The sequence below is a fragment of the Dermacentor andersoni genome, chromosome 3, assembly GCF_023375885.2.
Source record: "Dermacentor andersoni chromosome 3, qqDerAnde1_hic_scaffold, whole genome shotgun sequence".
Classification (NCBI taxonomy): domain Eukaryota; kingdom Metazoa; phylum Arthropoda; class Arachnida; order Ixodida; family Ixodidae; genus Dermacentor; species Dermacentor andersoni.
This window is the reverse complement of record NC_092816.1, coordinates 30,440,472-30,458,805: the sequence shown is the minus strand read 5'-3', so window position 1 is coordinate 30,458,805 and position 18,334 is coordinate 30,440,472. Positions and strand designations below refer to the sequence as shown.

The following is an 18,334-nucleotide window of genomic DNA, read 5'->3' as shown; positions in this document are numbered from 1 at the left end:
TAACGAAGTGTGTTTCTACATGATTTCAATATAACGAACTCTCACTGCTGCCATGAAGGAATACCGAGACAATAAATTTTTCGAAAATTCCGCAGATGCAGATGGTCAATCAGTTGAATTACAAGTGGCTGCTTGCAAACGCACTTCTCAAATCCCCCAACCAAGCATCATGTTCCGTATAAAGTCCAAATGCAGTAAGATCCTATCATGCCCTGCGTGCTGTATACTTTGGTTGTGAGTGAAAGCATGCAAGGGTGATCCAAGAAGCATGGTGGCTTCATGAGCACCATCTTTCGTCTTCCTGCATGATCATGGGGAAAGTGGGGAGGGGACGAGCTTACAGTAATGCGATCAAGAGCATGCAAAGGAGGTGGGGGTCAGGTTGGCACACGTCTCCCATTCCAGTGTGTTCATGGCTGCAACAGGCTGTATTCGCCACAGCCTGCACAGCCTGTTTTAGAGGTAATATGCTGCATGCAGAAAGAGTGGACGTGCCAAGATGGCATGACATCATGTGTGCTGTGTTCCCACACATTTAGTGCTGGAGGTTGCCTAATCTAGAGTTTCAGACACACGTTGAAGCGAGAGGCAGACAACGCATTTGCTCCCCACTGCCGGCGCATTTTATGATAGCGTCATCCCACTGCTGGCAACACTATCAGCAGCGGGGCCGGAGTGGACGTGAAAGCATGGCTGGCTTCACTTTGTATTGCGGATGTGAAGACATTATTGACACAGCATGAAACCGTATCTTTCGTTGTGGGCTCTCAAATTCAACAAAATAATTTTTTTTTCTCATTTGAATTTGCCTTTTCTGACTGCCCGATAATTCAGAATACTTTGCAGCCCCTTCCATCTAAGAAACATCTATGATCTACTTATTCGCATAAAAGATCGAATTTCAATATACTGATGTTCAACTGAATTTATTTACCATAGGTTTGGGCTTAATACATTAGAAGCAATTTCGGAAGATCCACCAACTGCACTAATCAATCCATTGGACCACAGGCGATATGCTACTTTCCATGTAAGGACTCGGTCTTCCTATGTGGTAATGGTGAAATTTCATTACACTGAAATCATGCATAAACACACTTCTTATACCAAGGTTAAAAGTAAATGCAGATATCAAGTTTATAAAAAGTAAAATAATTTGTTACATAAAGAATTTCGTAACATCAAGGTTTAACTGTTGTGACAATGACAAGGAAGGAGCCAGTGGGTGATTGCTCATTTCAAAATATACTTTGTTTTTAGACAATCTTTTGCTAACCTTTCGCAATTGCAAAAAATGTGGAAATATTTTGCCTCTTTGAAACACCAAAGAGCCCAGAATGCAACTAATATTTTATGGCATAGTACTAAAGCATGCAGTGTACTATAAGTTGAACAAATGCTAAGTTGGCTTTGCCACAGAGCCAAAGATTGTGCGGAGCATTGAGAATAACTTTTTGTCTCTTTAATTTATTGTTATTACTATTATCTTTAATGTTTTTTGCGTCTGTGCTTGTACTAATTTGCTGTGGCTGAGAGACCTGCAAGAGAAAATATTCAGCATTTTATCAACGGCAAAGTTTCATATTTTACATGGTGCACACTTCTAGGCAGGCAATTATGCCTACAAAATATGCCGTTCCATGCAATGTTTGCAAAAGCAGTAACTAAAGATAACATCAACGATACCTTGCACGTCATGACTTGAGATTCACAGATGCACATCATGCCTAACACCACGGAATGAGACACTACAAACCCTGTATAGCTTGAATCTTAGGATCACCTGATGTTGGTGATGACTCTACTCTTTCTAAGGATCCTGTAAACTTGGTCTTCCAAAGAATGCTCCAGTTTCTTGATGGGGGACAATTTCTGTGAAGGTAAAGAAAAGCATTTGAAGACAATGAACAAGCCACACGGCAAACACACAACCATTTGTGGTTGACATAGATAAATTCTAAATGTCAGTGTAGCATCTGCAAGAGCTACACGTGTAGTGCTGGCTAATTGTCAGTGAGCTGGAATAAGTGCTACATGCTTGCTCTATGTGACTTAGCAAACAAGGGAGGCTAGGAGGACATGTCTGCAGAAAAATAATGTAACATACACTTTAACACACTCTGCACAATTTGTGTGTTGCTTTTTTTTTTTTTAAAGGAGAATGTGCAACCTAAGCTACTTCAATCTTTACTATTCTGCACTTTGAGTATCCTGGCCATATTCTTCTAAAATAAATTTTCAATTATTCATATTTGATATGCCGCCCACCCCCCTCCTCCCATATCTTGAATATAATAATAAGAGTCCTTGGCTCACAGGTTGGCTAAAGCGAGAAACCTGCACATTTTGTACATGCTTTGCAGTATGAGCAAAAGCTTTCTCTTCTTTTTCGGTTGTTTTTTACTCATGTGCATGTCTGCTGCACGTGTATGACATAAGGGTTGACATAAGGGTGCACATGAATGACATAAATGTTTCACAACTCTTGAGCCAGAAGAAACATCCAGGTACCAGAAAACATCCTGAAATTCAAGATGGTGATTTCCACTGCTGGCGAAATTATTACCAGTATGTTAAAGAAGCAGACTGATATGATATGCTACTGATGCAACAGACTGAATCTGCCAAAGCAGAGAGATCAACCTACCAGCTTCTTGATGCAAATATGCATATTAACTCTTCAGATATATAAAAGCTAAACAAAACCTGGTTCACCGCTGAAACAGCAATGAATTGTGAACTTCCATTGCTATAGAGAAGACACTTGTACTAGCATTTCTAGACTCGAACTCCTTCAAGAGCACAGAAGCCTACAAGTAGAACAAGAAGAAAAGATCCGGAATGAAGGGAAAAAGTCATTTTCTAGTGGGCATAGTTGTATCCCATCTCAATAAATTGACTGCACAAGTCATATATGTACTCTTCCTCCCTCTTTCTTTCTGTCTTACACATGAGCATAATAATTTCCTTTTTTTTTTCTTTTTCCTTTTTTACTATACCAATGTATCTGCATTAGTATCAGCATCACTTAGCTTACCGATGGCTTGGTCTTCACTCTTACATCAAGGAGCTCAGTGGTGCTTCCTTCTAAAGGGCAAGTCAGGAACACAAAGAGCACCCTTGGGGAGCAAGGACGGCCATTTTGGAGCCATTCTGGAGACACTGGACATGACTTCAATGCATCTGAGACATCTTGTTGACAGTTCACTCTGCAAAATATTTATCAGGCATCAGCTCTATGTGGTCTACAGCAGTGCAACCATAAGATTGAACTCCAGTGAATATTGTCGCGGTAGCTTATTGGCTATGATGTTCTGATGACGAGAGCAAGGTTGTGGGTTCAATTCCCGGTTGCTGCAGCTGCATTCAGCTGCGGACGGAGTGCAAGATCACTTGCATACCGAGCTTTGGGTGCAAGTCAAAATACCAGATGGTAAAAACTCATCCAAAACCCTGCACTACGATGTCACTTACAGAACCCTGTGTTGCTTCAAGATATCGAAACCACATCAATCAATCAGACCTCATTGAAGTGCACAGAAAGTTTGCAAGAATATCAGATCACACCATAAGTTAGATGCCGGAGTAAGGAATGTGTGAGGAAGTATTTCTCTTTGTCCACTGGAAGCCGTGAAATCAAGTGCAACAATATTTATTATGCAGCACCTATCTTGGACAGCAGCACACTACTGCTGTGTTTATACTAGCATGCAATTCAGCAACAGAATCTGTAAGCACCAAAATATAGAAGGTTCAATGGTACTTTAAGAATCTGTGTGCATTACTTGGCTATTTTATGCCAGTGTGCTACTACTATGAGTACAGATTCATGACAATTAGGATAAAGAAACAAAACAGTTCACATTGACTGGCAAGACTGCAAGAATAAAGGAAGAAAATTTATCTTTTCGTACAATTGGAAAATGTCCCAAAATTGCAGTTCGGGACACACAATGTTCACATCATTTATTAACAACATACAAATTTAAATTCGCAGCTCTAACACTAGCGTTAGCGCAGCTACTCAATTTTGCATAAATAAATGGGAATTCTAAGAATGCCAGCTATGACGTCATCAGTTACATAAGATTCCAAACAGTTATTTGGTTGTGTGAGTCTATCTATGTATGCTGACCTGACATTGTCCAATGTTCGGAACAGGTGCACATAGCTCACATCAAGTGTTGAAGTTGGATGAACAACCTGATAAAAAAGCAAAAAAAAAAAGAATAGTCATTTTAGTAATTCCTCTCACCACCTAACCTAACCTAACCAATACAGTCTTTGACTATAGGACCTCCTTTTGTATTTCATATCAACACATGTAACAACTTTGAAACAATAAACTTTGAAACAATAAAAAAAAGAAGCAGCACCAATTTTGTGGGTGTCTGCTATGTGACACTGTGAGTGGCCTGCATTCACACTGTGGAGTGTGAATGCAGCTACTGTAAGGATTCATCACAACTGTTTAGAAATTCTGCACAAATCGTACAGAATTGATTTACCAGCTGGGTGTTTTGCATTCTTGGCCCAAACTTAGGTTGTGAAGAAATTTGCTTGCATTAAATTAAGAAATCATAGGACAAGACACGTATTTCAAATTGTTCACAGGACCCATTCTTTACAAACTGTAAGGCATTCATGTACATAATAAAAGATAACGTAAAAATAGGTCCTCCGAAAACTTACGCCATCCAAAGTATGCACTACCAGTCCTACAAAACCTTACTTCTATTTGTATAAACAGTTAATTGTAACAAGAAAAAATAAAACGGTTGTGTCAAAAATCATAGCACAGTTGTTCACATGTAGGCCAAAATTGAAAGTAACCCTCCCATCAGACATTCATCACTCAAAAGGTCCCTCGCAAGAACCATTATTTAATACAATATTAGAGAAACTGCAGTACGGATACATACCACAACAAGGTGCGACAGGTGAAAGAGGTACAGCATTGTCTGTGCAACTGTGCAGTGGAAGTCATTCCAGACTTCTAGGAAGCTCTGCAATTCAAACAAAAACATTTAGTTAGTTTCTGAAAGGGTTCCACAGCCATGATACGTGCTAAGTGTTTCAACAAAGAGTTTCTGAAAGGGCTCCACAGCCATGATATGTGCTGTTTCAACATACATTCATGTTTGTGGTTTTGCCCGAACAGTCACAGGACAAAAACAAGAACTAACCACGAACAGTTTGCACAAACTTTTACTTTAAGGTTAGTAAATCCTGAACACTGCACAGCAGATATAAAAGGTGTTTGCTTTTTCTGAGCCACACATTATTTACACTGGCTGAAATCCCAAATGGTGCAATAATATGGAGTTTTAGAAATAGTACGCCCAAAGGTTTTTGCCCACCCAAAGCCCCACACCCTGCATGCAATACTTTATAATCTTTTAACTTTCTTTTGTATACCTGGTGGTTTGTCTCCCCTAACTTTGTGTGCACAGCACCTAAAACTCCGTGGTTCCTAATTAACTCCACTATTGACTAAAACTCACTACTTAACATTTTTAGTTAACTATAGGGGGTGTTTTCTTTTTTTAAACTATACAGAATTTTTAAAATTGCTTGTGGCAGTTAGCATAATTTTAATTCTTGAAGCAGAATATTTGAAGAGACGGACTTTACTTCCACAAGAAATCAAAATGTGCGATCAATAATTTTTTTACTAGTTAGTTTACGGCACATATGAAAATTAAGAATAGTAGCTGGTGACATCGCGAAGGCTTTCAGACTCTGAACAAACTCTGACGGCACCGGTTTCCTCACATGCACCATAAAATTTGCCATAAAAATGCACTGTTGTCCCACTTTCGTTTTTAAGAAAACATAGCTCTATGCATTGAATCCTAATAGTAATTGGACCGCCAATACATGTTGTCGCCTGCTTTGGAAATGAATACCCCGAAACTTGTGTCATCCTGAGAATTTGTTGCGAACTTAGCAGCTGTAATTCATAACTTGATATTCACCACGAAGTAATTATTTTTTAAAGTTAATTAGTGCTATTTTGATAATTAGTTGATTACGCATTTTGATTTCTCATGCAAGTGATGTCTACCTCTTTAAATAACACAGCTCAGGGACTAGAATGGTGCTGTCTGCCACAGGTGCTTTTTACATATTTTTTATAGTTTAAAAAAAGGGAGTCAGGGCACATGTTTCTACTGCGGATTTGGCTCATTAGATTTAATGCCTCAAAGCAACACTGTGACTATGACAAACACTTTTTGGCTCCGCCTCGTGGCGAGATCCCTTGGCCAGTTAAAGAGGGCGTAGTGTCAACAGCATCAATATCAATGGACCGCTAATGTCACCACATGGAGCTCTTTAGATGTGAACAAACATTTTTGTATTTCACTGACATTCAAATGCGGCCACCGCTGTCAGGCATCGAACCCACGACTCCATGGTGGCTCAGTGGCCACGAGCAACCACGGGAGGTAACTACAGGATTGAAGCTCGTCAGTGCGCAAAATATTCTCACTTTGTAGGAATACTTTAGAGGCCATTTGGATTTTTGCTTGCTGCTTCATGTATTTCATTGCTACATAAGTCAAATAAGATATGCTCAGATTGCCAGTTGCGATGCTCACTTTTTCGTGTAGGTCTTCCTCCAGCCTCCGGCACGCTTGGACCAAGCAGGCCGAGTCAAACATCCCGACGCAATAGAGGAAAATGACCCGGGTTTCGCGGTGGTAGAAGCCTTCGATTCTGAACTGCAGAAAGGAATTGCACTCGTTGCAAATAGAACAACCATATATATCGCGCATGATATCTTAGTGATGCAAGTGTTAAGCATTAAAACTACGAAACTAGCACAGGACTACATATACTTACATCGTCTTTTCCGATGTCTTCTTCGACTCCAAGCTCGGGCTGCGTATTGTTTGGATGATGCAAAAACAAAACAAGCCTTAATTACAAGGAAGCAAAGGAGGCGTCAGGCACAGTAAGTGAACTCTTCGCGCTAACGTGTATTTATTTAAATCTTCGAACCAGTCTCTTACCTCGAGCACATTATTGCCCAATACATCGTCTATGAGACTTGCTTTCACGCTGCTTCCCTTCAATGTAGTTTTCCCGATAAAGGACACAACGCAAACTTTTTCTTTCAGGGCTGTTGACAGCTCCGGCCTAAAGAAAACGAAGGATAACTTGAGGCAAAGAGCAAAAAAACATGTACAACAGAAGGGAACGAAGACACAGCGCTGTTCTCTTGAAAACGAAGGATGGAATAAATGAGAAACGCGCAGCGGCAATGTGACGATTATGAACTATGTTAATCTGGAAGTCTCCTGAAGCGCAACTACGAACTCATGTGGGTTAGAACACGGATAGGATGGTTAGAACGCACGCTTGTTTTTTACTTTCATATTCTTACCCTCCTGTCTTCGTACTCGAGCTTCAAACAACTTCAGTGCATAAGCCTTTAAGGGCAAGACGTTGCGTCTGTCAGACGAATATTTTACCGAAACTAATAGGCTCGATAGGAAGAAAATCACTCACAAAACATCTTCAATTCTTGATACAGAAAAGCGGTGCCCATAGGGTGCCGGTTTCGCGTTCTTTGAGGACGGCGCCATCTTTAAATGGCCCTGTGGCTTGAACTGGATTGGATTGATTCGCGATCCAAAACAAAACGACCGGAGATGCCCTGATCAATGCCTCCTTTACTAGATGCCAGCCGCGTTGTCCGTAAACTCGGTTCCTGGCCCTCTCCCTTTTCTCTCCTCCGCGAAAAGGCAACGAGCGCCGCTTGTGGCGGACGTCTGCAACCTAGATCACGTGCGGTGGGCTCTGAGAGTACCATGGTGTCTGTTGCCATCTCGGAGGCCCGCGATAACAGACGCCCGCGCATATAAAGCGCCGGCGGAACATTCAGCCGCCGCTGCCACATCCGCCGGAAGTTGAAAAGGCAACGAGCGCCGCCTCACGGAATTTATGCTGAACTAACTTCAACTAAGGGAACCGCCGCCGCAATGGGAAAGCGAGCAACACGGCTGGCATCTAGTAAAGGAGGCATTGCCCTGATCAATTTGCCCTGATGTCGTGGCCCTGATGCGTGTGTACGCTGCGCGCCAATCATGGCGCCAAAAGTTTACGCATTGTGTGTGTAACTTAGTAGCATGCTTAGTAGGGACCAGTTCTTTACCCTATTGCCCCAACCTTACAGTGCTCCTAGTTGCAGGCGGCCAGTGATAAAGGTACAAAAAAAAAGTGTGGTGGTTCTACGGTTCTACGACGTGCTGTGTGGACCGCGATCTAGACTTATCATTGCCTAAACTTGAGGATGTGTTACATGTTTACCCTGTCAACGATTCATGTGGTAATATAGTATCATTATGTTAAATCTCACGAGCCAGCTGCGCTTTCATGTCACGCTGTGTGCAACAAAACTTCGTGAGTGCATTCGTGCCATGTAGAGTGTTCTTGAAGTAGTCGACTGCACTCGAAGGGTCTTTCGAAGACGGCTCCTCGAAAACAAGCTACAATGGATACATCGACGTTTTTAACCACGGTCGCCCAGAAGGTTCCATTCGGTGACCTGTGCAAGCTCTGCGACAAGATTTCCGGCAAGCAGGACAGGGGCGACAAGCGGAACCTGCTGGAGAAGTTCATCGCGTATTGGCGCGAGTTTCACGACAAATTGCACGCCGCGAATGGAGTTCAAGCTGCAGCCGATGATTCCTTCTTTCCCGCTATGCGGCTTCTGTTACCGCACCTGGACAGAGATCGACCGGCGTATGGAATCAAAGAAGCCACTCTGGCCAAACTTTATATCGACGTGCTCGCCCTCGGCAAGGATAGTCCAGACGCTCAGAAATTGCTGCGCTACAGAACGCCTCACGTGGCGAAAGCAGAGGCTGGTGACTTCGCCAGCGTTGCATATTTGGTGCTGCGAAATCGCTGCCCGACCAAAGGGACGCTCACAGTAGCCGACGTCAATCAGCTTTTGGATGAAGTGTCTGATGCACACGCTCACGGCGGCGCCGAAGGCAGTCGACGGACGAGAGATGCGCTATGCACGCTGCTGCGCCGTACTTCTGCCGCAGAACAAAAGTGGCTGGTGAGAATGATTCTAAAGGAGATGAAAATGGGCATGAGCGAAGGGAGTATCCTTTCCTGCTATCATCCGGACGCGCAGGACGTTTTTGACAACAGCAGCAGTCTCTCGAAGGTTTGTAGAGAACTGAAAGACCCGAAAATTCGGCAGCACGTTGTTCAAGTCACACTGTTCAACGCCGTGCGACCAATGCTGGCCGAGCGAGCAGAGCCGCGCTCTGTCGAGCGTCTCTTGAATCACGAACCCTTCTTTGCCGAGACCAAGTTTGATGGCGAGCGGCTGCAGGTGCACAAGGATGGCTCAGAGTTCAGGTGTGTTGATGCGTACGGTTCTCCAGAATATGGAGGTGGGGAATGAAAGATTTTTACCTTACAGATCAGCACTGGAGACAATCTGTGGCAGTCACTTCCGGCAATATCACTTTCAGTGCATGCTTAGTGGTTGATTGAGCAAAACTGGATGAGATGATTGGCTAGTTGAGCACTATGACACATGAAAGGGATAGCGGTAGCTGTATATGGTGATTCTACAATACATCCCATGCTGGTCGAACAATGGATGCTTAAGGCTGGCATTAATATTTCAGTGAGGGTACTTATCAGGACAACAATGTGTTGTTTAATGTTGAAGTTGTTGCCCGGATGACAATTGAAGTTCATTGTGAAAATGCTGTCATTATCCTGGTGCATCCGTTTTTGGACCATTGTTGATTACTTTGTTTTCATCTTTCTGTGAACCTCTGTCTTGTTTGAATTTGTATGTTAGTATGACAGCAGCTGTAACAGTGCTTAGAAAGTGAGCAGTAGTAGTTGAGAGCTTCAAGTATTGCGATCCCTGTTGATGCTTCTGACTTCTTTACACAAGAACACATTCATTTTATTTAATACCTATCACAGGCATACAATAACTTCTAAAAGTGTGAACAGTCAGATCAAACTATCACATTCACCGTGCTGTTACTGCATAAAAGCCTGTGTCCGTGTTTGTCTTATAAAAAATTATTCGTTCTGTTTCTATAAGATTTCTGTGTACTTTTCTTCTGATTATGTGCCTGCATTACAACTGCATTCTGACTTCTTTCTCTTATTGCAGGTACTTCACACGACGCAGCCATGACTATAGTTCTGGCTTCGGAGCCAATGCCGATGAAGGATCTTTGACACAGTACATAGCTAAGTCCTTTCAAAGCCATGTAAAAAGTTGCATCTTAGATGGAGAGGTAATAGGATATGACCCTAGGAATGATCGTCTTGTTTCAAAAGCTTCTCATGTAGATGTGAAAAGCTTAACAGAGAGTTCATCATTACAGCCCTGCTTTGTAACCTTTGATATACTCCTCCTGAATGGACAGGTAGTCACCAACAAGCCTCTTCAGGAGAGAGTCAAGCTTCTTGATCAGGCTGTAGTGGAAGTTCCTGGCAGAATACTGATCTCTAAAAGGCAGAATGGTTCGACACGAGATGATGCTGTTCGTTTTCTAAACCAATCAATCGAAGACCAAGAAGAAGGCATTGTTCTAAAAAGGCTTTCTTCTGTCTACAAACCTAATGCAAGAAAAGCTGGCTGGCTAAAACTCAAGCCAGAGTATGTGGACAACTTAGTTTCAGATCTAGACATGCTTATTCTCGGTGGGTATTTTGGAGAAGGACGTCGCAGTGGTATTGTCTCTCACTTTCTCTTGGGTGTCGCCAGTGGAGACTGCGACGACAATGGTATGCCACGGTCCTTCTGGTCTGTAGCAAAAGTGGGCTCGGGGTACAGCTTGAAAGAACTGGATGACCTGCTTGCCAAATTGACATCCAAATGGAAAGTTTATGACCCGAAAAGACCTCCAGAAAAGCTAGTACTTGCGCAGGGCCTTAAAGAAAAACCAGACTTATACCTTGAGCCATCAGACTCTGTAGTACTTCAGATAAAAGCTTCAGAGCTGGTTCGTAGTAGTCAGTTCAGGACAGGTATAACATTGCGATTTCCTCGTGTGGCTGCCATTCGCCATGATAAGCCATGGCAAGATGTGCTGTCATATTCAGAGCTTTGTGAACTAGAGAAGGCAGCTGGTGGGAAACTGGCTACTGCCACTGTTGGCTATGATGACGATGATGGTGGTTCACCAGCAAAAAAGAGGCGCATCGGAGCCAGCGTAAAGGCGTCTTTAGGCGCACACTTTCAGCCAGCCAATTTGTCTGGTGCAGTGAAGAAGCGAAGTACTCTACAGGGAAAAGAGCTGTGTATTCTGACTGGCTGTGGTGATCTCACAAAGCAGATGCTAGAAGTCCAGGTCGCTGAATTGGGAGGCACCATTGTCCAAAATCCCAGCAAGGAAACATTTTGTGTTGTTGCAGAAAAGCTAAACTTCAGAGCACGCAGTTTCATCAAATCGAGAAAATGGGATGTCGTTAAAGCAGACAAGTTTCTTGCACTTCTCAGTTCCCCTGAGCTTCGGCCATGGGAGCCAGCAGACCTGTGGTGCTCCTGCACTGAAACAGAAAACCGGCTGAAGAGCTTGTTTGATGAATACGGTGATAGCTACACGGCCCCTGTGACGGCAAGTTCTTTGCAGGAACTTTTTGCAACCATTCCCAAAGAGGCGTGGAGCCATGTTGATGACTTATCAGGGTTCATATTTAAGTTTGAGCAGGAGAACTTCGTCTCTCGGCCAGAGTGGGGCCTATTCAGAAACTGCACATTGAGACTGAGCGAGGATAGTGAATTAAATAGACTAATTATTAGATTGCATGGTGGTAAGGTTTTGAACACTCCAGGGGATGGGGAAGCTGACAATTCAGTCTTTGATTCATATGGCATGGACACTTCGGACGAAGTGTTGGAAGTGGATAGTGAATGGATAGATGAATGCATTCGAGCTGGTGAACTGCCTCTTTTTTCATGAGTGGCTCCTTCTCTGTCATAGTGCCTGTTGGAAGCAGGGCATGGCTATTGCACCTGTGTAGGCAAAGCATTAGTGTATCATTATTTGCAAATCAATATGGCTGCCAGTACAGTGAAAGCACTTGCAACTTGCTGTACTTGGAAACAGAAGCATCTCTTGTGTGCTTGTTTTGTGTAAAAGAATACGACTGTGCAGAACTTCTATATGTAGAACTGCATGTTGATAAAAGCACAATTGACTTTTTTCCAATTCACCTATACACATGGGCATACCCTCACCCAAGCTGCATTGCCATTACTGCAGGGCAGGTGTGCAAAGTGAGTGCGCGATTCCTTGCATTGTCTGCGGCAATTACATGGGCTTGAGGAACTGAATAATATATTTGCTCATTTTCTGGGTGAGAATGTTGTTAAAGGAGACATTTCAGCAATTAGTGGGAAAGACTGCAAGCTGTTTTGTCAATGAAAAGGCTCCGTGAACTAACGCTCAAGCGATAGGTTAAGTGTTCGTGGTGGGTCTTATGCCAGACACTTTCTGTACTGTCGATTACACAAATCAGCATGAAATGTTGAACTTATTGTACTGGTGTGGTGCACACAGTCAATTTAAAAAAAAAAAATATGTTACCAGTGAGTCATCACACGATTCTTGCTGAGTGAGGCACGCCTGTGTCTGGTAACAGCACGCCACCAGCACTGTGAACATTTAAATTGCACTTGCTTCCCTACAACTGATTTGGGAGTCTCGATGATGTCTTAATAGACTAGTATGTATATCGCAGGGTTTTTACCATTTGCTGAAAAATGCAGGCGGAGATAGCTGTACGGTTACATGGGGCAAAATGAAAAGAGTTATGTTGCCACACAGCCCATCAGAATGCATCGTACGAGACCAAAGCGACACACTCGTGGTACCACAGTTTACCCAAATCGCGAGTCTTTTTTTTTTTTTTCAGGCAAACAAAGCTTTACGCACCTTACAAAGCAATGTGTTACCTCCACACACCTTCTACACTCCTCCCCCCCACCCCCCTTATCCATGCCATACGATACATATCTCGAGATAAAACAGCACTTTCCCTGCAGCACATTCGCAGTACGTGTGCAGAACTTTTGCATGTTGTTTGTTCATCATGAGCTGCTTGCACAGCCCGCTCTTGAGGGCAAGCTTTTGCGTGCGTATGCTGACTACCTTATTCATGTTGAGCCACTCTAAACGACGGTTGAGTTTATCCTGAAGAAAATCCTGCCACAATACGTTTGACACTCACACATGTATTCACCAGTTGGGTCAAAGTAATGGCCAAGCTGTTGAAGAATAAAGGCTGGCACATCTCTTAAATGTTGGTTACAAACAGCTTGCATGTCACGTCAGCATGTTGCCTTCGTGTCGGTATATGGAAAATGGGCTATCGCTACACATGAGCAAATAAGCGCACGCTAGAGCAGGACAGTGAGAAGCTACTTCACTAACAACACAAAAAAAAGAAGCAGAAGCAGGGATGGTCGCCACGAGAGACTGCTTGGTTAAGCATTATCACTGCGTTGTGGCGAGAAGCAGGAGGGGGGGGGGGGGTGTCTTGCCCGTCAAATTTAGTTGAAGTAGTGGCCACTATAGGGTTCGCGTACTGGAAAAAGGTCCATTGCAGCTACCTTTGCCCATTGGTCTCTGCTATCATAGTGGTGTGTCGAAACATGCTTTGTTCTTTCAGCAGTGAAATTTACTTGAGCAAAGCTGTAGCACTATGTTCTTTAGCTCATTCCCAGTCCCATTGAGAGAGATGGCAGTCCAATGTGTGCAGTCCATCCACTCAAGTCAAGATTGAAACTTTTCTGCTGTTGTTTGCAATTGCAAGCTACACTTAGCTGTGTTAATAAAATTAGATTTTGTACATGAGCTGCTTATCTCCTCAAATGAATTGCGTAAATGTACCTTTTACCATTTTTAACTTAACCATGTTGTATTTGCCTTGTTTTGAATTTATACATTTTAGTATGCAATGGATTTGTGAAGTGATAAATGAGGTGATTGTTGCTGTGCTTTTAGCTGTGTTTTCGTGATTGTGAGAAATGAAGTCTAGTTTTAATCATATCACTGTTTCGTGTTTTCCTGATACCCTGACAAACCTTGGTCTGTATTTTGCACAGAATTGGCCTCATGCTATCACACTTTGTTCCTTGTGCCTTATAATCTGGTCTTTTTTTTTAACTTCAATCTGTTGAGAGTAGTAGTGGTGTGAATCGTGTAGTAATTTTAACCAGGAATATTTTCTTGGGGGTTAGTCACTCACTTGATGGAAAAGGGAGAGGAAACTGGGCAGGTGGCATGCTGGTACACAAAACACAGGGGTGCCTGGTGTGCTCCCATTCCTTGCTACGTCCCTGTAATCGTGTGACGTCCAGTTTCCATGAATTGGGCCCAACTTTTAGCCACACCTCATACAGCCACCTCTCTCATTTTCAGCTCTGCCTCAGCACAATAAGCATTTTGCAGCAGTTCAAGCTAGTCAATTTAAAATTTACTTAAAACTGAAACAGAGCTGTTCAGAAATATATTGTCAGGAATGATTGAGTACAACACTTGTAATCGCTGTTCTGTGTCCATCTTGAGCACTGCACTGAGCAATGCAATCGGGCTACTTGTTACAATTCCATGGGTGCAGAAAGCATGAACTTGACATGGACACAGGAGCAAACAAGTACTTGTGTTTGCTTTTGTGTTATGTCAAGTTTGGGCTGCCTGCAATCATGTTATAGTAGTCACATGGGAGGTCTACAGAAGACCAGACACCCTGAGGCAAGGAAGGCAACATCAGTGGACCTGCAGAAAGCCTGTAGTGTGTAGTGTGCATGGTAATCCATTATTTGAAAAAAAACGTGCCAAATCAATTATATTATTTTTAGATAAGGGTAACTAACAGTGATTCACAGCAACTGCCGGTGCATTGCTGTAAGCACCAGAGAACAGCATTACATGACTACTTGCTTTAAGACACATTAAACCTTGCCAAAGTGATTTTAGCTTTGCTTTCTCTCTTTCTCATTCATTCATTCACAAAACTTTATTATAGTCCTGAAGCCCGGTCTTTGCAGACCGAGGCGAGCCGCGTCCACGTCAGCACCGTAAGGCCGAGCCTTATGGTGCCATTATGGACCCTCTGGACATCCCATAGTTGATCTTGACATAAAAAGCTTGATATCCTGTGCCAGTAAAGCCATTTTTCTGCGGGGTCGGCGAGAGTCGCGGGACAGCCCGCCAGCATGTGTCTGATGTCAATGATGCCATCGCATACGTTACATTCTTTCCTAATTTCTCTTTCAGGGTGAACTTTATTTATAAAATACGGAGTGGGGTACGTCCCGGTTTGCAGTAAACGTAGCATGACTGCCTGAGCCCTGTTCAACTTTACGTGTGGCAGTGAAAATTGCCTACGCCCCAAGTAGTAATATTTAGTGATGTCATTGTAAGTTAGTAAATTTTAAATTGTATTAACAATAATTGGACTTGTCCAAGTTCATTATAATTTCATCAACTGACTTTTGAAATGTGACACAATTGTGCTTAGCTTTATACTAAATGAACAGCTTTTTATTGCGATAGCAATTATATGGATACTTCATGCAAATTTTCGCTGTCGCCATCGCCGTGATGTTCTGTATAATGTCCAATGCCACAACTTTGCACACCGTATGCTGAGGCGCCGGTGGTTAAGTCGAGAACGCATGGTTACTGTTGGTTGCTGCTTAGTGTTGGAGGTCACGTAATCTAAAGTTTCTGAGACTCATTGCTTCGATTGCTTGTGTCCGCTCACCACGGTTTTATTGCACCAGCGTTGCGACAGCGAGCTTTCATGGTCATTGAGTGAAATCTGTTCCTGCTTGCCTTTGTGCACTTGACACCATGCTTGTTAATTTAATTAGTAAGCGAATGTTCACTGCAATCTATACTACCAATAAAACTACAAACCTTCTCTTGATTAGTGCTTCGCCTTTCATGAGAAACTGCGACTTTCTTTTTAGATATTTGAAGAACAAAAAGCCCAGAAATTTTTCTTTAGTAGGCACATACTTATGCTACTAAAGCTGAGTTGGAAAACTGCACTGACTATTAGAGAGGTTTAGCTTGTCCAGTATTTGGGTCAACTATTTGGGTGGAGGCGTAATCATAAGCGGCCTGCATGGTGCAGCCACCTGGTGCCGCAGTATTGCAATAACCAAGTGTATTTTACTTTACATCAAGTGTAAATTTCTGGCAGCAACACGATTATGCCAGTAGTGAAAATTTACACCAGCAGCATAGTAGAAAACACTTGCTTAAGGCAATATTAGCTGTTTTTGTCTGTTTGAGCTCTGCACCACCAGGCGGCTGCACCATGCAGAGACCATCCGCCTGAGTTTACCCGAATACCGGACAAGCTAAGCCTCTCTATATTAATTTTCATAGTGCCTGCCTTCATTACTCCACAATGCATCAGTTTTGTCATCTGTTCAAATGAATGAAATCGGGCATACATACGATCACGCAGTTCACTGACTTCCTCAGCGAGTGTGACAGCGCGTATTCATTAAATCAGGACTGCAACCATACCACTTCTATGGATGTGCACTAGCAATGTGTTCCATCTTTAGCAGTATGCTGATAAAACAGATGAAACCTAGAGCAATCAAGTGTACCTAAATCTTGGTGCAACACCTGGCACCCTGCAGGCAATCATGCTAAGAACGGTAAACTTTTGTTCCTTTTACATGCTAATATAAAATTGTGGGCCATCAGACAGTATGCTATTACAATATACAAGGTGATAAAAATGCCCTTCTCGCGAACTCCCCGGGACTTCTATTTTCGTCATGCTTGTTCAGTAATGATAGAGCAACCTCTTCAGTGCGTTCAGTTACATCAGTCCACTGTCTGGCCGCTGTTGCATGCTACTTGGCACATGGCCCACTGGAGGCCACGTTAGGTTTACAGACCCTTCTGCCCCGCTTGCTTGGTCCGCTGCGACTATGTCGGGAAACGTGGTACCTAAACTACACCTTCACGAGATGCAACATTCCATGCGGTGTGTTCGTAACTGCTGTGCCCACATGCAGTGGTGGTCCAACTACGCCATTTTGCTACACTTCGACTTGCCTGCTTCTGGCTGCCCCCACTCAAGTGCCAGTTGCGCCAACTGTGCAGAAGTGCGGTATTCTCGCATTTTCACGGCAATGCAGTTTTAAATAGGGCTATGCAACTACAGTCAAGGACCAATTTTCCGGACGCCCGATAATTCGAACGCCTTCGCGGCACCGCCACAGTACCTCATAGAGTCAATTGTGTAAGAACGTCTGAAATTTCGGACGCAAAAACTCTTCACCGTCCGATTTTCTGGACTTTTTGCCATGGCCGCAGGTCCGAAACGGCATTGATCGAAGATACTACCGCCGCCATTTTATCTCGCTGCCTCGAACAGGAGCTCTCACACGCAGAACCGCGGGCAGCCGTAACCAACAGTGCGGCAACGCTTGGCCTAGCTACTTCGACATTCGCTACCAAGATTCTTGCTGTTCGGTGGCGTGTTTTACATTAAAACAATTCACCTCTGTTAGCCACGGCGCCTTTGTAATCTGTGCCAATGGCTTCGAAGCTCGAAAAGCACGACGCATTGCATAATGCCGGCTCCCTAAAGTCAGCTTCGCCTCAGTAAAGCTGTGTTACGCGGTGAACCATACCAAGAGTGGGAACCATACCAAGAGTGGGAAAAGGCAATTGCCACGGGACACAGTATGTATTCCTTAATTATACACGCGTGCACACGCCGTCTCCTGCCATGGTACAAGCACCGATACGCCTGATAATTGTACTGCAGGACTTCGCAACTGTTTCGGACGTGCCTGTGGCAATTTGAGTCCTTCGGGGCATAAGAGGTAGTGCTTCAAAAGGTAGGTCGGGTATCGGGGATAAAAGTTAGGGTTTTATGCTGAATCGACTAGTATCTATTCGCATAGGTCACACGGGCAGCTGACAAACCGCCTCGCAACGAAAGCGAGTGCACGGGATGGTACGAGCGTTGTTCTCGACGGCCATCGCCATCTTTGCGACACACCGCATGGAAGCATCTCATCTTGGCGCCGTTCATAGACGCATAGTCTCTTGTCGTGCTTCTGGCATTGTTATTGGGCGTAACACACATTTTATCTTGTGCCGTAAAGCATATAAAAGCGCATCTGTCATTTGGAATGCACATAAGACATTTGCCGTCACTTTCTGTCTTGTGCCTGACGTCGCAAATTGTTCTATAGTAGGATACAACTTTAAAAAAAAAGCAGATGGTGACCAATGCACACGGACCGCGCGGAGTTGTTACTCCGCCAGCCAATCACAGACGCAAA

General features: G+C 43.5%; 2 protein-coding genes across 2 annotated transcripts in view; one reads left to right on the top strand and one right to left on the bottom strand.

Annotated features, from left to right (window-relative positions):
* Window positions 1-7,618, bottom strand: part of LOC126518010 (nonsense-mediated mRNA decay factor SMG8) — a 29,606-nt gene extending 21,988 nt beyond the window's left edge. Inside the window, exons 1-8 of the mRNA XM_050167854.3 lie at window positions 7,516-7,618; window positions 7,017-7,143; window positions 6,847-6,885; window positions 6,603-6,725; window positions 4,923-5,006; window positions 4,136-4,203; window positions 3,038-3,209; window positions 1,784-1,872 (exon numbers count right to left, since the gene is read on the bottom strand). Coding sequence (XP_050023811.1) covers window positions 1,784-1,872; window positions 3,038-3,209; window positions 4,136-4,203; window positions 4,923-5,006; window positions 6,603-6,725; window positions 6,847-6,885; window positions 7,017-7,143; window positions 7,516-7,592 — 779 coding nt within the window. The 5' untranslated portion in view covers window positions 7,593-7,618. The remainder of the gene's footprint in view (window positions 1-1,783; window positions 1,873-3,037; window positions 3,210-4,135; window positions 4,204-4,922; window positions 5,007-6,602; window positions 6,726-6,846; window positions 6,886-7,016; window positions 7,144-7,515) is intronic.
* Window positions 7,619-8,025: 407 nt separating this feature from the next.
* DNAlig4 (DNA ligase 4) lies at window positions 8,026-15,939 on the top strand. The gene is made up of 2 exons (XM_050167895.3): window positions 8,026-9,384; window positions 10,166-15,939. Exons 1-2 carry the CDS (start codon window positions 8,501-8,503, stop codon window positions 11,961-11,963), a joined length of 2,682 nt encoding a protein of 893 aa, XP_050023852.2. The 5' UTR covers window positions 8,026-8,500; the 3' UTR covers window positions 11,964-15,939.
* Window positions 15,940-18,334: the final 2,395 nt, after the last annotated feature.